General features: G+C 50.6%; 1 protein-coding gene across 1 annotated transcript in view; it reads left to right on the forward strand.

Annotated features, from left to right (window-relative positions):
- Positions 1–6,326: 6,326 nt before the first annotated feature.
- The window catches only part of LOC144944356 (protein Wnt-7b-like), a 30,115-nt gene continuing 13,548 nt past the window's right edge, over positions 6,327–22,893 (forward strand). Inside the window, exons 1-2 of the mRNA XM_078872458.1 lie at positions 6,327–6,898; positions 18,531–18,757. Of these exons, the coding sequence (XP_078728584.1) occupies positions 6,828–6,898; positions 18,531–18,757 (298 nt within the window). The 5' untranslated portion in view covers positions 6,327–6,827. The remainder of the gene's footprint in view (positions 6,899–18,530; positions 18,758–22,893) is intronic.

The following is a 22,893-nucleotide window of genomic DNA, read 5'->3' on the forward strand; positions in this document are numbered from 1 at the left end:
TAGAGTCAGACTGCGACCTATACTGCGCGCTCGGGCAATTATTGTGTTCACCGCATGGGACAAAGTAAAACGCAATTCAATCACTGCCCCGGCATCTTGCGGCAACGTTTCTGGGTCAGTCAGCCGCGCGCTTTTTTTTGTTTTTTTGTTTTCTCCCGGACCGTAACGCGATCCTGTCGAGCAGTGGCCGGCCTCGGTGAGACGCGGACGTCGTCTTCCCAACCAACACACGTGCCTGGATTCGCGTTTTTAAACAAAAAAAAAATGTATGTCTCTACTTAAGGCCCACTGAAGATAGATATATAGCTGTTTTTCAGAAGCGATCTGGTTGATGTGAAAATGTGAAAATGTATAGCAGCCAAATACTCTAAACGCATGTTGCTAAATGTGGAGGGGAAAAAAACAGAGGACCCGGAGAAAAATCCACGCGACCACGGGGGAGAACACGCAAACTGCAAATATACAGCAGCAGGCGTCAGGGTCGGGATCGAACCGACGACCTCCTGCATACCAAGCGAGGTAGTCCACATCTCCTAGCCACCGTGATGACGATGACAGAGACACACAAACTCCAAATCAACAGCAGGTGTCAGGGTCCCGATCGAACCGACGACCTCCTATAGACCAGGGGAGGTCGTTCACATCTCCTAGCCACCGTGATGACGATGACAGAGACACGCAAACTCCAAATCAACAGCAGGTGTCAGGGTCGCGATCGAACGGACAACCTCCTGTAGACCAGGCGAGGTAGTTCACATCTCCTAGCCACCGTGATGACGATGACAGAGACACGCAAACTCCACATCAACAGCAGGTGTCAGTGTAGCGATCGAACCGACGACCTCCTGTAGACCAGGCGAGGTAGTTAACATCTCCTAGCCACCGTGATGACGATGACAGAGACACGCAAACTCCAAATCAACAGCAAGTGTCAGGGTCGCGATCGAACCGACGACCTCATGTAGACCAGGCGAGGTAGTAAACATCTCCTAGCCACCGCGGGCACATCGCGGCGATTCCCTCCTGCCGTGCACGGCAGCGCCGCTCATCCACGCTCGCTCGCTCGCCAGCTGTTGCGACATCATGGGAACGACTCCTATCGGGAAATGTCATCGCTTCACGCGACACTTGCGGTCGCTTATTCCCTCCGGCGAGAGCGCGCGAGGGGTCGGCAGGGTTGGTTTCCCTCTTTTGTGCGTCTCGCACAATTCTATCGCGGTTGCGCTGTCGGCGACGTGTCACTGACGATGGGAGCTGCGCACTCGCTCGCTCTCTCTGGGGCTCGCGCACAGAGGTGGTGCGGCATCACACTCGGTCCTCCCACCACGAACCCACGACTACAACGGCCACCGCTACCGTCATCATCAAAGACGAAGATGACCCGTACAGCGAGCACCTATGCAGGCCGGCACGGCACGCGAGGAGGGGTGGGTGGCCAGTACCACGCTTGGCCGCCTTTGTCTCCCCAGCGGTGATGTTTACACACCAGGTTAGGCATTTGAGGCTGAGTCGACCTAGGGGAGGAGGGCCCGGACCGGTTTGGATAATCGTCACTGGCGTTGGCCGTGAACGGCAGTCGACATCGGGCCCGTTGGGTTTGTAGCGCAGCGCTTAGCGCTACACTCCCGCTACAACCAATGTCAACTCCACTTGTTATATCCACTGTCACCACCACTCACCACCACTGTCACCACCACTCACCACCACTGTCACCACCACTGTCACCACCACTGTCACCACCACTGTCACCACCACTCACCACCACTGTCACCACGACTGTCACCACCGCTGTCACCACCACTGTCACCACCACTGTCACCACGACTGTCACCACCACTGTCACCACGACTGTCACCACCACTGTTGCCACCACTGTTATCACCACGTGGCAGCGTGGCGCAGTGATGGTAACACGTTTGCCTCACCATCAAGACGGGCCCTGGATTCGGTTCCCGACTGGGGCACCTTGCTGCGTGCAGTTTGTATGTTCTCCAACTATTCCTCATTGGGGTTTTCAGCGTTCTCCGGTGTATATAAATATATTGTATATGTAAAACACGCAATGAAACTGGGATTGGTCAAACATCGCAATGATGAAAACATATTCTACAAATTACACAACTAGGATTGAGAAAGGGTCGCAAGACTCAGTGGGGCTTTCCTGGATAACAAGCATGAAACACAATAATACTATGTTGTGTCTCTCTCTGCGTGTGTCTCTGTGTTGTCTCTCTCTGCTTGTGTGTCTGTCTGTGTGTCTCCGTGTCTGTGTTTTGTCTCTCCTTCTCAAATGTAGTTCTACCTGATAAGGACTGCTTGTGTTGCAATCGAAACGTCGTATTCTATTTATTTTCTTTCTACGTGACTTTACCTAAAGAACCAAAAAGAACAATAATACTCCTACGGCTTTCTGCATTGATCAATTTACTCCCTTTTCAAATAGCTATTCAGTTGTTCCACGCTGCACACGCCGATGATGGTTAAACACATCCCACGTGACGCGCTCAGCAGTTAATTGTAATAATTTGCACTAATTAGGCGCCGTTCACGCTGTGTTTCACGTGACGTTGGACCGAAGTTTGAGTTTCTCTGCTGTCAGAGAACAGCCTGCGGAAGGAGATACCAAGGAACTATTCCTGAAAATGTATCGACTTTTCTGTTTTTCCTTCCAAACAACACTAGGGAGCGCACTTTCCCACACTCTGTGCTACAGAAGAAAAAAAATCGTTCGTGTCAGCGACAGTGATTCTCTGTGACTCTCGCCGCTGGAATGATGCGTTACACAAATTCAATAAGTGGAACCAATTGAGCAACGATAACAAAACACTCGATTCGCGTCACCTTTATTGCTGTTGCGCAGTCATCAGTGACCGGATTGAGGCCACAACTCCCAACGCTCGAGTTCCCGGATTCAATACAAATGCCTTGAAACTCGGGTTCGAATCCAGGTTCTCAGCGGCGTGGGTTCAGCGCCCCGACCTGTTCGACCACCCGGCCACCTCCTTTGCAGCTAAAGCCTTCGCGGACTTCAGAAGCTCGCCTGTGGACTTATTGACTGAGCAGTGTGTCGCGTTCACCAAGGTGCGCGCCGAGAAAAAGAAACGACAAGTCTGAACTCAAATTCTTTTGTTCTTTCGGTAAAGTCACGTAGATAGAAAATAAAATAAAAATGAATAGTTTGAGTTTTTTGTTTTTAAATTTTAAATTTGTATTAAAAAAATTAAATTTTTTATTTAACATTTTTCTTTTATGTTCTATCTACGCGACTTTACCGAAAGAACCAAAGAATATGAATTCCTAGAGTCGCGAAAGTTTTAAGTCAAAATTTAAGTCTGAACTCTTTGTCTTTTTCCTTCCCCCACCAACCAACCCCCTCCAATGATAGTCCAATAAATTCCAAATTGTCCTTGTCAGCCAAATCGTCACATTCTCTCTCTTTCTCACACACAAACACGATCTCTCTCCCCTTTCAAACACGTTCATCTCCACGGCAGTCAAACGGACCTGGCCATTGTGGTCAGATTGAAGTGAACACCAAAATGTCACGTGATGTTTTTGTGCCGTCATCGGTGACAGAGACTGTGACCGTCAACCCCTCCAGCCATGGTTCAGTCTGGAAATGCGTACATTCGTCAACGTCAGATTGAATTTCCAGTGCGCGGTGTGACTCCAAATCAGAACAACCCCCCGACACTTATTCTCTCTATCTCGCCTACACAATTGCAGCACGCGCGGACTGCACAGTTAATTTAAGCTTCCGATGAAATGAATTGCCACGTATGGCATGGCCACGGCGCATGCGGTCATGCACGTTGGCCATGCCAAGAGGGGTGAGTGGATCACGGACATTTGTGAAACTCTCGTGTTGATGAGACGAAGTTGTGCATTTCTCTCGCAGAGCAGTGCAAAGAATGGTCCGCGGAAGACGGTGTCACAGAATTACTTCTGAGATCTCTTGAAATTACCGCGAGGTGGCCAGGAGATGGCAGTACAGCGAGTCGATTGAAACAAGTGGGTTTCATCGCAGTGTCATGCCCTCGTGTGAGCTGGTGGAGGTTTTTTTCCTCTCCCGGAATTCCCAATTCCTCCCATTTGCAGCCAAACATTCATCAACGGCATTTGGCCAAACATCCCGACGTAGCAGCATTCTCGTGCGAAGGAGTTTTGAGATTCTGCGAGACTTTCCTGGGGAAAAATAAATACATATCCAACAAAGGGAATGGTTGTCGTAATTACGCGCACGCACACTGATGGGGTCCATGGAAATGAACAGATCCCTCTGCGAAACTTAGATAGTGTAATATAGAAGCAACTCTTACTGTTTATGGGATGGGTGAAGTGTCTCCGTCTACAACGCCTTTGTTGATCCACTGCTGGATGAAGGCCCTCACCTCTCGCCCGTGTTTTAAAATGCGCTGTACGCAGTGTTTACATTGCGGACGAGATAAACTGCGGTCGTTTTTCACGTGAGCAGGATTTACGTAGAATTAATCAAATCGGCTCGAGTTGCGTCGACTCAACTGAGCCGTGTGAGCACAGACAGCTTGGTGAAGTGGGGGTGGGGGGGGGGGAGCCCCACGGCGCATTGGGCTATAAGTTCCCACTGGGTGTTAACCGTGACCGGGACTCTAACTCAGGTGGCCGGGTTTCATTGCACAGCGCGCTTAACCATCGCACCACAATCTCGCCATGACGACGGTCTATTGCCCCAAACGCCGTTCTATCATATTTGTGGCCGTTTTCTTTTTGTTTCAAGGCTGTCTTGTGTGCGCCCTCTGCCAACGCAGCAGCAGCATCGCCAACTTATAATTCGAGACAACTGTGGCCATCAGGCTTAGGCGGGTGTCATTAGAGGCACACTAATTTGCGGTGAGATATTCACGTTATTAGATAAATAGCTGCTTTGGGCCGTAATTACGCATTTGGCCATTAAAATAATTGCATAGCATTCAATCGCACGCGTGTCATGATTAGCCACGAAGCTCCAGTGAATATATGCATACTGCATAGTTTGAATGTTACAGTCCTTTGTCACTCAACTGCTGGATGAAGGCCTCCGCGCGCCGGGTCATACATGGGTGTTGTTCGACCATACTTCACCGCTCTGGTCACTGCGAGTTGGTGAACGTTGAGCCTTCGGACCAGTTCAGACATCGCTCGCCACCGATACTAAAGCCATGGTCTGGAATCGAACTTGGGTAGGTCTGGGCTCATAGCACATCGCACGAAGCACTGGGCCCACTGCCTCCCCAACACAATGTACAACATGCGAATAAGCATCCGAGGTGTGCAAAGCGAGCGTATACGAAGAGCGCATTCGGACAAAGCGAAGAACAAAACAAAATCAAAACAAAATCACGGATCGGCAGATTGTTCCGCGGTGGTGAGCACTGAGCAGCAGGTCGTGCTCGATCACCGCGAGCCAGAACACAGACCGCGCCGAGTCTCAAGACCGGTTTTCAGGAGGGGTTCCGCAATTAGCGTGTTTGTATAATTCACGATGCGTTTATTTTTTATTTTTTGGCGATTAGAAAAGGAACCCGGAGAAGCCTCAGGCTTACAAGCAAAGGGAACGTGCACAACTCCGTACAGAAGGCGGCCGTGCGCTTCTCTCCCGGACCATTCGGTCGAGGCTTAGTCGACCACGAGAGACGCAAACGTTTCATCCTCCTCGGAGAGGGAGCACGAGTAGTTCACGGGACGGCTCGTGAGACGCGTGCTGTACTGTGGTCAGCGCTTTTGCGCTGATACTGAATTCCCCCACCCTTTCGCTCGATCGCTCGCTCGCTCACCCACCCACCCACCCCTTCACTCTCGACTCTGACAGGTGGTTTGGCTGCGGTGGGGAGGGGAAGGTAGGGGAAGAGGAGAGAGAGCGAGGGAGGGAGTTGACGGGAGCAACTGTTGAGGTGCACGCCCAGACACACCGCGCGCGCACAGCCAGCGATGATGATGATGATATAGTCGCTCTCGCTCGCTCGCTCTCCTGCGCGCCCCCCAACACGCGGACACGCGCGCATTAACCTGGCCACGTGCGCGCGCACGGACACACACACAGAGATACACACACACGGACAGACACACACACAGACAGACACACACACACTCACCTACACACTCGCTCACTTACACAATTACTCCACTCAGAACAAATGTCAATCGCGGCTTTGCGGTTTTTTGCGCGCGCCACGGTTTAGCTATTAGACACCGGGCCGAGAGACGGCGAGGACGAATAATAAGTAGGAAAAAAAAATAAGAAAAATCAAGACGTAGAAGAAAGAAGGTGGGGGGGGTGGTGGCGGGGGTGCGGTGGGTGGTGATGGTGGGTGGTGGTAGTAGTGGTGGTGGTGGTAGTGGTGGCATTACAAAACGAGCGAAATAAAACTATTAACAAAGTTACATCAGCGCTTTTGCGCGCGCGCGCGCACGCTTGTCTCTATATATACGAGGCCGCGGCTTCTGCTGCGGCATCTGCAGCCCGAATGCGGATCACGTCGGACGAAAGATCCGGGGCGACAATCAGCGAGTCATGCGGAGACCGCGCGTGGAGGAGACGACAGAAGAACGATCTCTCTCTCTCTCTCTCCACCGAGGGACGAAAACTGTTTGAGCAGCGCCGAGCTGCGTGACTGAACCGGGACACAGTCGCGCCTCAGCAGCACAACGAGAGACAACCCACCCCGGCTGCATCATTATCAGCAGCAAGCAGCAAGCAAGCAAGCATCAAGACACCTCGGACGCTCAACTCGTATCAGCAGTCGACCCGTTGCGCGCGCACACACCGCGAACTGCCAAGCGCGAGGCGAGTCGGCGACACGGACAGCATCATGTATGCGCGCATCAGCCGCTGGATACTGCATTGCCTCCTGACTGTTGCGGTCTTCTATTTTCGTATCGGGTAAGAGCTCGATTTTCGTTTAAAACGCGGACTCGTTGCGCGGTGTTGTGACGCGGAGCCTGCGATGACGCGGCGTCTGCGGGCACAGGCGACCGCGCTCATTAACGCGACGTCTGCGCCACTGCGGCGATGATGATGATGATGATGTCTAATAAATGAATCGGAACGCGTCGGTGTGAAGATCGTCAAGGGAGGCTTTGAAGCCGAAAAGTCTGCAGGCTGCTGTGTTTACTCGTCTTGGTCACGGCACCGCTTCGTGGCTGGTGGTCTGTGCTGCCTTCCTGCTCTGCTGTCTCCACTCATTCCTGATTGTGGGCCATCAACCTCCGCGTCCACTCCACGATCCTTCAAATCCTCGTTCAGCCACTGTGGACCCTGCGTCTCTGTCTCGGTTCCGGTGCTTACCGTGTTCATCATCAACCTTTCATCCGATGTTCTTTTTCTCCCTTATCGACTTTCTTTCAGCTCGTTCGCGATGGGTAGGAACCCCCCTCCTCCCTTCACTCTCGCCCATGTTCTATTTCGCTGTGCGCTGTGGTTTTGACCATGCAGTCCAGACACTCTCAACACACGGTTGAGTTATTTCACATGCGCACGATTCACGTCGACTCTAGCGAGTTCGGCGCGAGTTATGTCGCCTGAGCCATTGTGAAAATGTGATATTGGCATGTGTCGATTGAAGGTTTCCTCCTGCGAGAAGTGGACATTGTTTGTGTGCGTGTCTCGACTTAACTATACCGACATCAGTGAGGTCGCTAGAACACGGCGCATGCTAACAGACCCAATCGCTAACTCTGTACCACAGTGTATCATTTTTCGTCAATTACTTTGAGCGAAATCGAGATGCCAACCAATGCCCCATATCGCTAACAATGGGACGTCGTGAATAGCCGTGCCTGTATGTCCTCCGTGTGCAATACATCGTCAAACCACGCATTTGAAGTCAATTAAAACAAAGTCTAAAATTGTAACAGTCAAAAAGAATGTCATTCAGGACGTCGTAACTTTTCTTTGCCACCAACCTCACAAATGTGGACATCGCCCGGATAGTTAACAGCAATTAAAGCGATTAGCACGGCGCGTAACACCCCGCTAATGAGCCTAATGCACGCGCGCGTGCACGCGGGCCCCGCCGACTTTCACCTGCACGCCCGAAACCTGCCCTCGGAGATCAACACCCGAGTGCCTGCTGCCATCATGCCACCCAACTCCACGCCCCACACCACCCTCCCGTGTCTCTCTCTCTCTCTCTCGCCCCACCACCCCACCCACCTTTTTTTTGCAACCACCCTCCTTATCCCAACTCGTTGAGATAACGTCAACATTCACTGACCACATCACTGAGCGGCCTCGCGCGCCCGCGCGGTCTCGTTAACTTCCATGGCCCTGCAGGAAACGCCTGCGATTTGCCCATAAAGAAGCTGATGATACCTGATATGAATGACAGTAGAATGTACACCTCTGTCGGTCGTGGCGGGAGCGGGGGAGGGGTGTTTGACTATACTTCGCCGGGCTAGTCAGCGCGTGTTAAAGGGAGAGGGGTTTAAAGGGGGGACAGGAGAGCGCTTCTGTTATTAATCGAGTCCGAGAATCGAACCCAGGTAGCTGGTCCATCACGCGATGCGCTGACCAGTGTGCACAGGGTGACTGTCCAGAAAGTGTCCAAACGAATACCTCGCTGAGTCTCAGGACTCTTGTTTTTGGAAGGTGCCGCCAAGATTTGGATGTTTGGATGAGTCTCGTTAATGAGCGTTCGGGCTTACGTGAGAATAAATGGGAGTGCCCGTAGAAACCCTACGACTGTCAAGTTGATTATACATATATACGTATGGATACATCGTGTGCTATGAAGGAGGTCCATGACCCAAAACGTCGCCTATTATAGATATTTTACTTTTTAAGAAAGCGGCATTAACGAATGTGTGTGTATATATAACTGTGCAACTGCTGCACGCATTGTTACGCAAGAGTGCGACGCTCAAAACTCTGCACAAAATAGATTCAAGAATCCACTGCTGTACCAACTGCTGTCCCACATCCGGCGACCTCGCATCGCGAGTGGACGGCGTGAGGCTCTTCGCCGGCGGTCTCGCAGTGTTCGCGGTAGAAAGCAACCGAGCTCGCAGCTTGCCGGAGTCAGCGTGCTTCAGAGATCCGACGGGTTTCGGAGCGCGTTCGGAGTAAATCTGTTGAGGTCACAGCGAAGTCGCGCAGCGAGTAGCTTGAGAAGTGAACGGAAAGTGGCCACCAATTGGACGTGGAATGTTTTCAGTTAACAAGTCGTGCGTACGCATCGATTTTATATAGTTTTCTAAAAATGTACGCTTTAATCCCGAATGATATCAATTAATTATTGTCTTGATTAATGATATTTTCAAACAAACGACGCACAATATCGCTGGGTTCGATCGTCCGTGAAGCTCACGGGGCCAGGAACCCCAGAAACCGCTTTGTCCGCACATTGCATCAGCAGCAGCAGCTATGGATACCTGAAGATGATGATGATGATGATGCACACATGAAAAATTACAATCTCTGCTGGAGTGCGTGGAGACTGTGGTCACAGCCCGGAACAGAACCGTGGGACATGTAGACATAGACTCAACCGGCTCATTCACACATCAGAATGAGAAGTTTGTTTCCAGAGTAAAGCCCGTTGAGCTAAGAATCTCTCTCTCTCTTTTTGTTTTAATGGGGAACTCGGTCGGCGGACGAAATCGAATTATTTCACAATCAACATAATTCAATAACAAAAAACACACGTAATAATAACGACAGCAACGATGTTGTCAAATGACATTCGCGCCCAAACGTGAGTGATTTTAATCGAGTCCGTTTTAACGAGGACATAAATACTCAGGAGGGAGGCATCATCACAGTCATCACAATCATCATCGTCGTCACAATCATCACAATCATCACAACCATCACAATCATCACGGCGACGAGTCGCCATACCGCTACTCCTCCTGGAGCAGGCATCATCTGGCCCATCAGGGCACCTCGATGTAACATTTCGGCTCCTGCTCTCCGCAAACGCGAGCCGCACGAAGATGGGGAACGCGGCTCGCGTTCTCGTCGCGCTAAAATCACGGCTAGGCGGATGGAGCAGTGCCCCGCGCGTGAACGTTTGCGACTTAAGTTGGAAAGACGAAAAAAGCATTCGAGAAAAAGAGAAAAAGAAAAAGCGTATTTGTCAATTCTAAGAATCGGTCCCAGAGGCAGCGTTGCGCAATGAAAGCGGAGACACGGAGACACGCAACGCGCCCTAAAGCCGTCGGCTACAGGTGACCGCTTTGGTATTCGAACGCCTCGACTCGACTCATGTACAGTGGCGAGGTGGTTGAGAGAGCAGAGGGGGGGGGGGGCGGTGGAGGTAAGGGGGGGGGGTGGTATGATTTTCAAGAGGGCGATTCAGTTTAATTTATTGCAACCAGGATGCATGTCGGATTGAACTGCGATATACACATCATCATCATCATCGCCGCCGCCAATGTAGTCGTGGTGGTGGTGGTGGTTGGTCGCATTCTTTAGATCTTTTCGCAATGGAAGTTGGCTCATGCCTTGGCGCGCGCGCACGCATGCAGGTAGCCGCATATCCAGTTGCATCTCGAGATAACGGGGAGGAATGCGAATTTGGGCCCGCGCCAAGGAGGGACATTTACATAATTGGCCGTCGGAAAGAAACGAAGGTTGAATTGAATGACTGGAGCAGCAGCAGCGGCAGTTTAAGCAGCGTCGTTCCTTCCGCACATCGATACGGCAAAGCGATCAAACTTCGTGCTGTCTCGCGACACGAACGACCAGTAGCCAGGTTCACGTGAACTCCCTCTCCTCTCATTCTCTCTCTCGCAAGGCGTTCACGTGGCTTCATCGAAGCACGGATATCAGCCGTGGTTGTTGGGCAGATTCGCTCGCGTGCCATGTGTAACGACGCAATCGCGCCCAATAGGTCATCAATTCATTACAGCTGCAGGCACGGCGGAGTGAGCATGATGTAATGACGCTGAGGTTATTTAAGAAGGAGGAAGTGTCTATGAAGTGTACGAAGCGACGCGCTGCCCGGTGTGTGAATGGATACATTATATAGGTCACGTGGAGGCATCTCACAAGAAGTTCTGTGATATCCGCTTCCGTGGCGCCGTTCTCCATAGCACGCCGAGAGGTTGCGCTGCTACTACCTAGGGCCCCAACTGGATTCTTGGTCTCGGGACGACGCAGCGAAATTTGGGAGAGAATGAACGTAAAATGATCGAGCTCGCAAGGAGAAGACGTGCGTGCAAAAACACGCTCACTTTGGAAAGGGGTCTCCCTCTGTGTGTCTATGTTGTGTGTATCTTTCAGTGTGTCTCTGTGCTGTCTCTCTCTCTTTCTCTGCTTGTGTGTCTGTTTGTGTGTCTCCGTGTCTGTGTTTTGTCTTTCTCTCTCGCTCAAATTTAGTTCTACCTGATGACGACTGCTTGTGTTGCAATCGAAACGTCGTACTCTATTATTTAATTTATTTTCTTTCTACGTGACTTTACCGAAAGAACCAACGAGTAATCCCTGCAGTGACGAAAGCTTCGAATCAAGTTTTATCTCCAAAATAACTTCCGTGAATCCTGCTTCCGCGAGCCGTTCTCGAGCACGCCGCTCTTGGCACCGTGACCGACGCCGCGTGGGTAGAGCCACTCGGAGGAACAGAGAGTGACACAACCGAAAGGTGCTGGGATCGATACTTGAAAACTCCCTCCTCGGAGTGTCCCTTAATGAGAGGGCGGAATGAAGAGCTCCGTCGTCTCGTAAGGCATCTTCTTCTGACCCCCCCCTCTCTCTCTTCCTCTCTCTCAAACAAAAAAACAAACGCCACTCAAGTCGCGGTGATTAAAACGCCCCGATTCACCTGCGCGGAATGCGTCTCCGCCGCACGGAACACGGGGAGCCGGCACGCTGACTCGGTGTGTGCACGTGTGTGTGTTGTGTGTTGTTTAATGCGCGTGTGTGTGTGTGTGTTGTTTAATGCACGTGTGTGTGTTGTGTGTACGTGTGTTGTATGTATGTATGTATGTGTGTTGCACGTATGCATGTGTGCTGTATGTGTGTTGTATGTGTGTGTGTGTTGTATGTATGTGTGTGTTGTATGTATGTGTGTTGTATGTATGTGTGTTGTATGTATGTGTGTGTTGTATGTGTTGTACGTGTGTTGTACGTGTGTTTGTTGTATGTATGTGTGTGCTGTATGTATGTGTGTGTTGTATGCATGTGTGTGTTGTATGTGTGTTGTATGCATGTGTGTTGTATGTATGTGTGTTGTATGCATGTGTGTGATGCATATAAGTGTGTGTTGTATGCATGTGTGTGTGTTGTATGTATGTGTGTGTTGTATGCATGTGTGTGTTGTATGTATGTGTGTGTTGTATGCATGTGTGTGTGTTGTGTGTGTGTTGTATGTATGTGTGTGTTGTACGTGTGTGTGTTGTATGTGTGTGTGTGTTGTATGCGTGTGTGTGTGTTGTATGTATGTATGTGTTGTAAGCATGTGTGTGTGTTTATGTGTGTGATGTATGTGTTGTATGTATATGCGTTGTATGTATGTGTGTGTTGTACGTGTGTGTGTGTTGTATGCATGTGTGTGTGTGTTGTGTGTTTATGTGTGGGGACGGTAGTGTAAGTGGTTAGCGCTACGCATCCGGCGACCCGAGTTCAATTCCCGTTCGCGGCTAACATCAGTGATAGCGAATATTTGAACCGGTCCTGGGCCTCCCCTAGGTCGACTCAGCCTCAAATGAGTACCTGGTGTGGTGTGTAAACATCGCCACTGGGGAAACAAAGGCGGTCGGGCCAGGTGTTAGCCACCCACCCCCTCGTGTGCCGTGCCGTCCTTCATAGGTGCTCGCTAACAGCACTTGCCCCAACAGTCTGCTAAGTCTTTACGGAGGATCTTTGTCTCTGTGTGTGTGTTGTATGTGTATTGTGTGTGTGTGTTGTATGTGCGTTGTGTGTGTGTGTTGAACGTGTTGTTCATGCTAACCGTGGCCGGGGGTTCATCCACGTAGCCCTGTGCAGCGAGCGAACCACTGAGCCAACGCTCTCCACTTAATTCTAGATTTGAAGCTTTCGTGACTGCAAGGATTCATATTCTTAGGTTTTTTCGGTAAAGTCACGTAGGTAAAAAATTAAAATTAGAATTAATACAAGTAAAATAAAAATAAAATAAAAATCACGACGTTTCGGAGGCAACACAAGCAACCCACTTAAACGAACAAAAAAAAAACAGGCATGCAAATAATATACTGAGCTGCCGTATAGTGAATAAACAAACACGCGTCTTGGGTAATTGAATTATTTTCTGTGCCGCTGCAGCTGCGTTGGCAAGCGGAGTGCACACAAACACAATTCAGACGCATTCCTCAATAGCAGTGTGGCCTTAAATAAATATATACCGTAATAGGCAACGTTTCGGGCAACGCTTCTTTATTTCACGGAACGTAGGCGATTATATATTGTAGTAATTGTATATCGTGTGTTATATTGTTTTTATTGTAAGGTGAATGTGTTGAGTTTGCGTGTTATTGTTGTCCTGATTAGCGCGCTACCACATCCCAGACGGACTGAATGTGATTTGCTGGCGTGCGATTCTGAATCTCACTTTGTAAAGTCACCCACAGTATAACCATTGCAACAATTACACACACACATATATACACATGCAAGCACTGCAATCATACACACGTTTAGTCATTGGTCATCATGGTGCAGGTCTCCCCACGTCCCGAGCAGCCATGGAGGTTATTGGACCATACTCCAGCTTCACCGGTGCCGGCGAGGGAAGGTGTTCGTGAATAATCGGTCAAGGACGAGTTCAAATATCACTCGTGGCTGATGATAGCCGTGGCCCCGGCATGGAACTCGAGTGGCCCCGTTCACAGCGCAATGGGTCAACCACCGCGTCACCGCTCCGCGCTCGACACAACGACGCATGCGGCCCTGTGTCGATGTCGTCCACCGCTGGATGATCGTGGCAAAGCGACGGGTTCAGATGCCGCTCGCCGCTGATGTTAGTCGTGGCGTCGCGCTGCTAACCACTGCCCACGCGCTCCACGTCCCGTTGAATGCACCGAAATTGCAACGTGAACTGCCGAGTCAGCGTTCGACGACGTTGCAAATGAAACCGTTTAGGTGTAGGATTGTAAAATGCATAACAGTTTGACGCGTAGGCTTTCGCTACCAATATTATGCGTAAAAAAGTGTTTTGGGTTAGATGGCATAAGTATGAATGTGTCGTACCCCGCGACCACCCGACACAGCCAACCAGTAAGGTTTGTCACGTGAACTAAACGTGCCAGTTAGTTGCTGCTTCAGCCCACCGGTGTGTTGGAGAGTAAACCCACAAGAATCGCCGGCGAAACGTCACGATACTCTCACATTGTAAACGTTGTGGGTTTACTCTCCAACACAACGGTGGGCTGAAGTCGTAAGTAGCTGGCGCGTTGTGTTTACGTGACAAACCTCACTGATGGATCTGCGTCGGGTGGTGGCGGGTTACGACGCATCTATACTTACGCGATGTAACCCAAAACACCTGTATTGTGCGTAACATTTTTGAACGGCGTAACGTCGTTTTAATGGCAATGTTTGTTGCAATCCGGGTCCGCCAAAGGCCTCCATGCAGCAGGGAACTCATTGACAAGGCGCCGTGAATTGCTTCTTTTTACAGAATCATTCAAATTCATTAATTCGCCCGTTACGTCCATTGTTCCGGTCTACAAGAGAACGCTCCGTTTGACCTACTGACCTATACAATTAAATACATCCCCAGCCGAGACTTGATGGACAATGTGCAATGTTTGCGTTTAATGTTTAACTTAACGGTAATCACATTTAACGCGTGGCTGAGCCGCGGCGCGCGTGTGTGTATGTATGTATATAAATACATATACACTCATAGCTATGCGTAAACAACGTTTAAAATTAATAATATTAATGCGCAGAAAAAAAAAACCCCACGTGTCAATCCACTGCTGGCGTGAAAGTCCCGACCACGCCGTCGCAGTATATACAGATGAGTTGTTTAACCATACTTGGTAACGGGTCAGATACAATTCGTCACTGGTGTTAGCCGTGGCTGGGAATCAAACTTGGTTATCATATCGTGTGTGCATTTATATATATATACACACGCGCGCGCGCGCATACATGGTTTGCGTGTTTGTGTGTGCGTATATATGTAAGGGGAGCGGTAGTGTAGTGGTTAGCGCGCTGTGCTACGCTACGCAACAGACGACCCGAGTCTCATTCCCGCTCGTGGCCAACACCAGTCACGATTTTCTGAACCGGTCCTGAGCCTCCCCTAAGTCGACTCAGCCTCAAATGCGTACCCGGTGCGGTGTGTAAACATCGCCACTCGGGAGACAAAGGCGGCCGGACGTGGTGTTGACCATCCACCCCCTCGTGTGCCGTGCGGTCTACATAGATGCTCGCTAACAGCACTTGCCCCAACAGTCTGATCAGGCTATATGGCAGATCTTTGTCTTTATTTTAAATATACAGCGCCGTTCCGGCCTTCATAGGTGCTCGCTAACAGCATTTGCCCCACGAGTCTGTAAAGGCTATACTGGGTGATCTTTGTCTGTGTATACACACACATATATGTGGCCAATTACACTAATTAAAGGCCTCTACACACATTGTCGTAAAAGTTCACAAATTCACGCGTGTGGTTTTTGTTTGGTTACAATTATTCAAAGCTTGTAATGATAGTAATACAATTGCTCATAAATGTTCCACGTGTATTTGTAAACAAAATCATTGTATTGCGCATGCGCATGTCTACTCCGTAGATGATACGGTGCACAGAATCTTTATTTATCCTGGGGAAATCCGATGAGCTATGAAGCTCTTTATCACAGATGTCCAGTAAAATCGCACAGTTAGGACTGCAATCGGTTATTCAACGTATTTCGCGAACAAGCGCACCCATCTATTGAGCTTATGCCCGCACGACGGGACTAACGGCGCGTTGTCGTAGATAACGGTTTCGTGTAAGTATAGTGCCGCACGCTCTGGGTTCTAACACGCTCTGGGTTCTAACACGCTCTGGGTTCTAACACGCTCTGGGTTCTAACACGCTCTGGGTTCTAACACGCTCTCGGTTCTAACACGCTCTGGGTTCTAACACGCTCGGGAACACGATGCGTAAATCACGGTGCCTGTAAGTAAAGTACAACACTCTCTGGGAACACGAGGCACGCAAACAAACATGCGCCAGGTGTAAAAAAAAAGTTCAAATCTGGTCACATCAACCCCCACGTGCCGCATTATGAGACGCAACCCAAGACGTCGTTTGCCTTTAAAATAGTGGAGATTCAAAGAGACGAGTGTCTTGTAATCAGGAGAAGGCGGTGTCGGCGCGTTTGACAATGTTCCTGAACCATTTTACCCCTCGCTACGCAACGTCGCTGCGAGGTATCTCTTCCGTCAGCACATCGCCAACTATTTGAGTATCTCATTTTAACGCTTGTCAATTACGCGGATATATGTGTGTGTGTGTGTATTTATATTACGTATATGCAGACGGAGCGTAGGAAATACAACCGCATCTCAAGTCCCTGCAACAGTTTAAGTTTTTTCAGTTTCATTCATTAGGTGAGCCATTCGGCTCTTGAATCTGGTGCAACCGCAACAAACAAAAAACATGAACAAGGAACATCTTAAAGTGACTATGCGCGAACAGAAAAATCTGGGAAAAAACTGCAAAGTCTTCCAGAAAAAAAGCACCTTACACCAACGCTGTGCAAAAATCTCACTGGGATGCAAGTCAAACAGCAAGAACAACCACAATTCAACTTAGATTAAAGCCATCATTCTAACTCTGTACTACAACAAACAAACATGGCCAAACCAAAAAACTTTTCGAAATCACCAAAATAAATCCATAAGCAACAGAGGAGGCAACACGTGGATTCGCTGTTTGACAGCCCGAGTGTGGAAACCATGCACACGACGAGCGAGGCAAAGAATTGACTCATGGCACGACATGCCACTCGCCTTCTTGACTTTGTCTCCAGTGGAGAAGCGCGCATGATGTGCATAAGATACTCAATGCGAACTCGTGGCCCACCCCTCGTTCTAGGCGGAAGAGCGTTAAGTGCGAATGGAATAAATTCATATCGATTTGACGCTTTCGTGACTGCAGGAATCCATACTCTTTGGTTCTTTCGGTAAAGTCACGTAGATAGAAAAATGTATATATTTTTTATTTTTCTACCTCCATGACTTTACCGAAAGACCCACAGAATATGAATTTTTGAAGTCACGAAAGCTTCAAGTCAAGGAATAAATGAAGTTTAACACGTAGTCGGCTTTCGCGAACAATATCATGCCATAATAGGTTTTTTGAATGGTTAGATCGCGTAAATATCTAAATGTGTCGTTAAACCCGCCACTACCCTACACAGCCAATTGGTCAGGGTTGTCACGTAAACAGAACGTAGCCAATTCGTCACGAGTACAGCACACCGGTGTGTTGGAGAGCCAAGCCACATATGTCTGTCACCTGATGAAGCTAGTTGTAATTACTGGCGAGACGTCGTACTCAAATTGTAAATGTTGTGGCTTTGCTCTCCAACACACCGGTGGTGTGCTGTACTCGTGACGAATTGCCTAGGTTCTGTTTACGAAGTCCGCTCGCTGCTATGCTTACGCTCCTCCTTCTTCCTGCCCCTCTTTTCTCCACTCATTCGTGTACTGGGCCATCATCTCCACGTCCGCCCCAAAGTCATTCATCATCACCGCTCGGAACCACCTATCACGATGATGCTGTCGATGCCTTCCTCTCGGTCTCCACCCTGGTGCTTCCATGTCCATCGACGTGTTTCTCTCGATTGTTGGTTCCCCTCTCCTCGTCAGTACCACGTCTACTACAACGTCCTCTAGCCGTCGCGTCGACGGTATTCTGCACGATATAGGTTCATGACCGGCTTTCCAAACGCATTGCCCTTTTGTCAATTGCCTTCTGCACCAGGCGATGCTGATGCGGTGGTGGGAATGGCTGGCAACATTGGAAGTCGCAATTCAAATATCTCCGACTTCGATCTCCCGGTGCGGCATACACACAGTATATATATACACACACACAGTATATATATATACTGTGTGTGTGTGTATGCATGACTGGGTGCAACCACAGCTAGTTGATCGCCAGGTCCCGTGTGGTCGGGGTAAAGTGTGTGGGCATCTCTCGCGGGACGTCTGACCCACGAGATCAGGGGCCGGCTACCGATATTTTTTATTTTCGAAATCGGTAAAAAAATTAAACCTCAATATTTCAAAAGCCGCCAAAGCACTGTGTGGTGAATACGAGACGGCGGTGGCGACTTAATACATAACGGGTCACGATGCGCTCCTTAAAGAGCCACCGCGTGCGGCTCCGTAGCTGCAGGTTGCCAACGCCTCGCTCTCGACTGTCTCGCGAGAACACCCTCCAGTGATCGAGCATTCACAGGGCTGCACCCTAACCCCGCACGCCTTGTGAACGAACGAAACATGTAATGAACGAATGAATCATTTCAAGAATGCACCATCAAACATCACGCCGCGTGTTCTGTCCGTCCGTGCGTCCGTCCCGCCCGCCTGCCTTGACCGATCGCCGCAGGGCACTTTCCACGGTCATGGCACTGGGCGCGAACATCATCTGCAACAAGATCCCGGGACTGGCGCCACGGCAGCGGGCACTGTGCCAGAGCCGTCCGGACGCGATCATCGTGATCGGCGAGGGCGCGCAGCTGGGAATCAGCGAGTGCCAGCACCAGTTCCGATTCGGCCGCTGGAATTGCTCGGCGCTGGGTGAGAAGACGGTGTTCGGCCAGGAGCTCAAAGTTGGTAAGCGCCCCGACTCGGCCTCATTTCGGCGGAGGAGTTCACCCGCGGTGTGCGGTTGCCCGCGCTTGCCACCGTGGTGGTGCGCGCGCGTGTGCGTGCGCGCGCGCGTGCGTCGTGTGGCACGCGCGCGCGTCGTTTGGCGCGCGCGTGTACCGCACGGCGCGTTTTGTCGACGATCAGCGGACGCACGAGGGGTCTTCCCCACTGCAGCGAGTTGTGGAGGTTGTTCTTGTTGTTGTTGTCGTTTGACCATTGTTATTGTTTTGTTGTTGTTATTATCATTGTTCCGCTTATTTACACGGGGAATGCCTCACTGAGTCTCGTGATTTTTTAAAAAGAGGATCCTGCCAAGTGTTCGTAATAGTGGGGGCGAGGGGGCGGTGATTGCGATGCGAAATCCCAGTTAAGGAATTTGCGGGTATTTTTGTTGTTGTTCCAATTTGGTACATTTTGCCACATCATGACGCCGGCACACAATGGCGCGAATGGCGTCACTGGATCTTTAACGCCCACCGTGAAGCAGACGGCGCGTGGTGGTTTTTTGTTGTTACACCTGCAGCATTAATCAGAGCAGCCGCTGTGGGTCAAACCGCGAACCTCTGCGACAAGCGGCTAAAAGCGCGCCTCCGTTGGGCCGGGTTCAGCGCATCAACCGCATCTTGGGGTGGTCAGGATAGGTTCCAGGGCTAATCCTTCCCCATCCTCTCGCCGCTGTTGTCAGCACATAGCCGGGAATCAAACCTCAGGTTTCCAAGCGCGATAGGAACCCTCCTCCCCCCCACTGCGCCGTTGCGCCACTGCTCCTGCCCATTGCCTGCCGCGCACGCATTACATCACGGCGGCGATGGCCAGTTCGTACAAACTCTGTCATTGTACTGCAGCGGTAACATGGACTCTTTCGTTTTTTTTGTATTTGAAAATTAGTGGTCCAGAATTCTATGATTTGGCTATTCAAATTCAATCGTGTGATAACCGCTCTCATTTGATAAGACCGATACCACAACCATGCCATCTATGGTGGCACCATCGAGTTAAATACTTGGTCTGAGCCAATGAGTAATGGGGGACAGCGGTAATAACGATTGTTTAATTATTGTACGTGCATTGCGGTAAGGTTGGGCCGGGTTAAGGATCGGAAACCAAAATAACAAGACATTTTTTTTTTCCAGTTTGGTAAAACAAAACAAATAACATCAACATTTCAAGAGCCGCAATGCACCGTGGTGAACACGAGACGGCGGGGTCCTTCATGAACGACGCCACGACGAAGCGGTCCTTAATGAGCCACCGCACGCGGCTTCCGAGCCGCAAGTTGCCAACGCTCCCAGGGGCCCAGGGCCACCGCTCAGCAGGTTGTCGAACAACAACAACAAACATCGACAGAATTGAAGGTTGCGTTGCGTGCATCACAAAGGAGGGAACGCCCAGCCCCGAGAGGCCGGCCACAGCGCGGAGACGGAGCGGCGAGGCGAGCTCGTGGGAGGTGGATTTGTGGCATCGCAAGGCCGCGAGATTGACGATGGTTGATGATGATGATGATGACGACGGTCATAATCAGTGGCATTGGGAACATGCGGTTCAGTGCATTTCTGTATTCACGTCCACTCCAGAGTTTACACAATACTTTAATCGGTAGGCGCGGTGGAATAATTGAAATTGATAGCTCGAATCGATGAAATAATTTCTTAAGGTATCACGTAATTTCTTAGAAATTAACGCAATTAATTATTTGCGCATCTTCCGTTATCCCAACTGAGCTTGCCGAGTTACCCCTGTCTGTGAGCGGGGCTAAGCAACGTCTGTCGGAAAATGACGCGGACAGACGTCAACTCGGACATCGCGCAGCTCAGGTGACCCGCATTTGAATACAATAACGCGAGGAGTCCATCGTGATCCGCACCTGCACCAGACCTCATTCCGTGGCTCCATCTCCTCGGCGTTGACCCTCCTCTCGGACGCATTCCATCCTTTGGCCGCCACTCTGCACCTCGGCTCGCACCACGAGTCATCCGCCCCTCTGTGACGACGGCGAACGCCAAAGGCCCCTCGCCAAGACGAGCAGACGGATTAACCAGCAGCAAAATGTCGTGCAAACTTTGGACCGTAATTCGGCGTTCTGGGTCTCATCAAGCAGTCAGGCTCGCTAGCCAAACACCGCTGGTGTACCGGACGTTGTTGGTAAGAGGACTTCCTGTATAAGACGGGGCCCTGCCGGCGCGCAAAAAAACCAAGAATTACGATTATCGACGGCGCAAAATCGAGTTTTTCATCAAAATAAACGCAACGAAAATATGTACTCGTGAAGTGCATAGACCACCCCCCCCCTCAACGTGTGCATGACGCATGCGGGCATCACAACTGGATGATGGATTATCGTTCCCAGAAAACGATGAGTCTTCACCCATGACAACATCTGAGGCACCAGCCTTTCACTTCACAAGTTAAACATTTACACTGCAGAAACGCGGGGATCGCAGATGTCATCATCATCGTCGTCATCATCAGCCACGATCTATATCTATCCACTGCTGGATGAAGAACTTCCCCAAGCCGCCGACATCCATCGTGGTCTTGCGACGCAACAATCCACGTAAAGCACCGGCACACAAACCGATGTTCATCGCTCCATCTCTGCGATGAACGTCCGCTCGGGCACGTCCCATACCTTTAGCCACCTCTACGTTGTTAGACTTGACCACTGGCCACCCATCATCCCTGCGTAGCCCACCTTCGATAGGACGCCTCTCAACACGAGTCTGCCCTCTAATCCGCGTGTTCCTCTTCCTACCCCTCAATGCAATCCCAAGCACGGACCTCCCCGTGCTTCTTTACTGCGCCTCTCAGCCTTTGTCCCGTTGCCTTTGTCTCTGTACGCGTTTCTCATGCACGGCGGCGAAAGATGCGGCCACTGCACAAGGCAGATTGGCACAAGGCACACGAAAGTGGAAACAAATGACTCAATGTGCAGTGGGTTTCGACGGACGCTCTGCCCCATGGGTCGTGGTGATGATGATGATTATGAAAGTGAGATGGATGTGGCGTGCCGAAACTAATTTCGGGAACGGTGTTCCGGACTTAGATTTCAGCACCGGTGCTGTTGCCCGACACTGCCCCGATACGAGTTCCTCTCCACGTGGTCACGATTGGTTGACACTTTTGGCGAGCCCCCTATAGCTCTCTGCTCCTCGGTTCGGGGATGGTGGTGGTGGTGGTGGTCGGTGTCCGTGAGGTCAATTTCGGGTTCCATTCGCATGCCACGGACGCACACGCATCGCTTTCAATCAAGTCAAGACAAAGGCTCTCGCGGAGAAAATGGGGAAGTCTTGTCGCTCACACGCTCCCTCGAAGAGGCGCGCTGCGCTCAACTGAAGCGGCTTTGTTCCCGCTGTCGTCATCGCGCTCGCGGAAACGCCAGACACTTTGTAATTGCATCCCGAGTCTTAAAAGAAGACGTTAAGCCAAACAAATAATGCACACGCACACAATGTGTATATATTATTGCGTGCGTTTGGCAATATGTTCACGGGACGAATGCGAATGTCGAGAGGGCTTCATCATCGAGACTGGGGGAGAGTTCCTGTAGTTTGTCTGTTACCCATCCGTTGGAGGATTACAGCCGACGGTGGATGTTGTTGCTATGGCCCATGGCTTGGATTGCACGGCCACAGCCGCACTTCTGCGGAACCGTCGTTCATTTCTCATTCATCGGGGAGATGCGCGCGTCGTCCCATTGGTGTTGCGATGCCGTTGACGGCCAGTGTCCTCGAGCAGGAGGAGGAGGAGTGTCAAAGCCAGGAGGACGCGTGCGATGTGTGGGTCTCGAATGCGGTGTTTATATTCTCGGCGTCGGCGTTGTTCCACTCCCGTTCGCCAACCTTCTCCCGGATCTGGGTGCTGGGATTCTGGGATGGTGACAGCGGCGGCGGCGGTGGCAGCGCGATCTTAGAAGGGGAGTCGGGTGGGGGGAGGGGATCTGGACCTGAGTAGTTGGTGTGCGAGGTGAAGATGCTGAGGTCTTGGTTGATGAGAGGGTGGGCGATTGTCGTTGGCAGAACAACGTGAAAAACTCCCCTTGCGGTTTGTGCGATGTCTCTGCAAGACATTAGGTCTCACAAAATGTTCACTCAGAACGGAAT

Source organism: Lampetra fluviatilis, chromosome 34 (assembly GCF_964198595.1).
Source record: "Lampetra fluviatilis chromosome 34, kcLamFluv1.1, whole genome shotgun sequence".
NCBI classification, from domain to species: Eukaryota; Metazoa; Chordata; class Hyperoartia; order Petromyzontiformes; family Petromyzontidae; genus Lampetra; species Lampetra fluviatilis.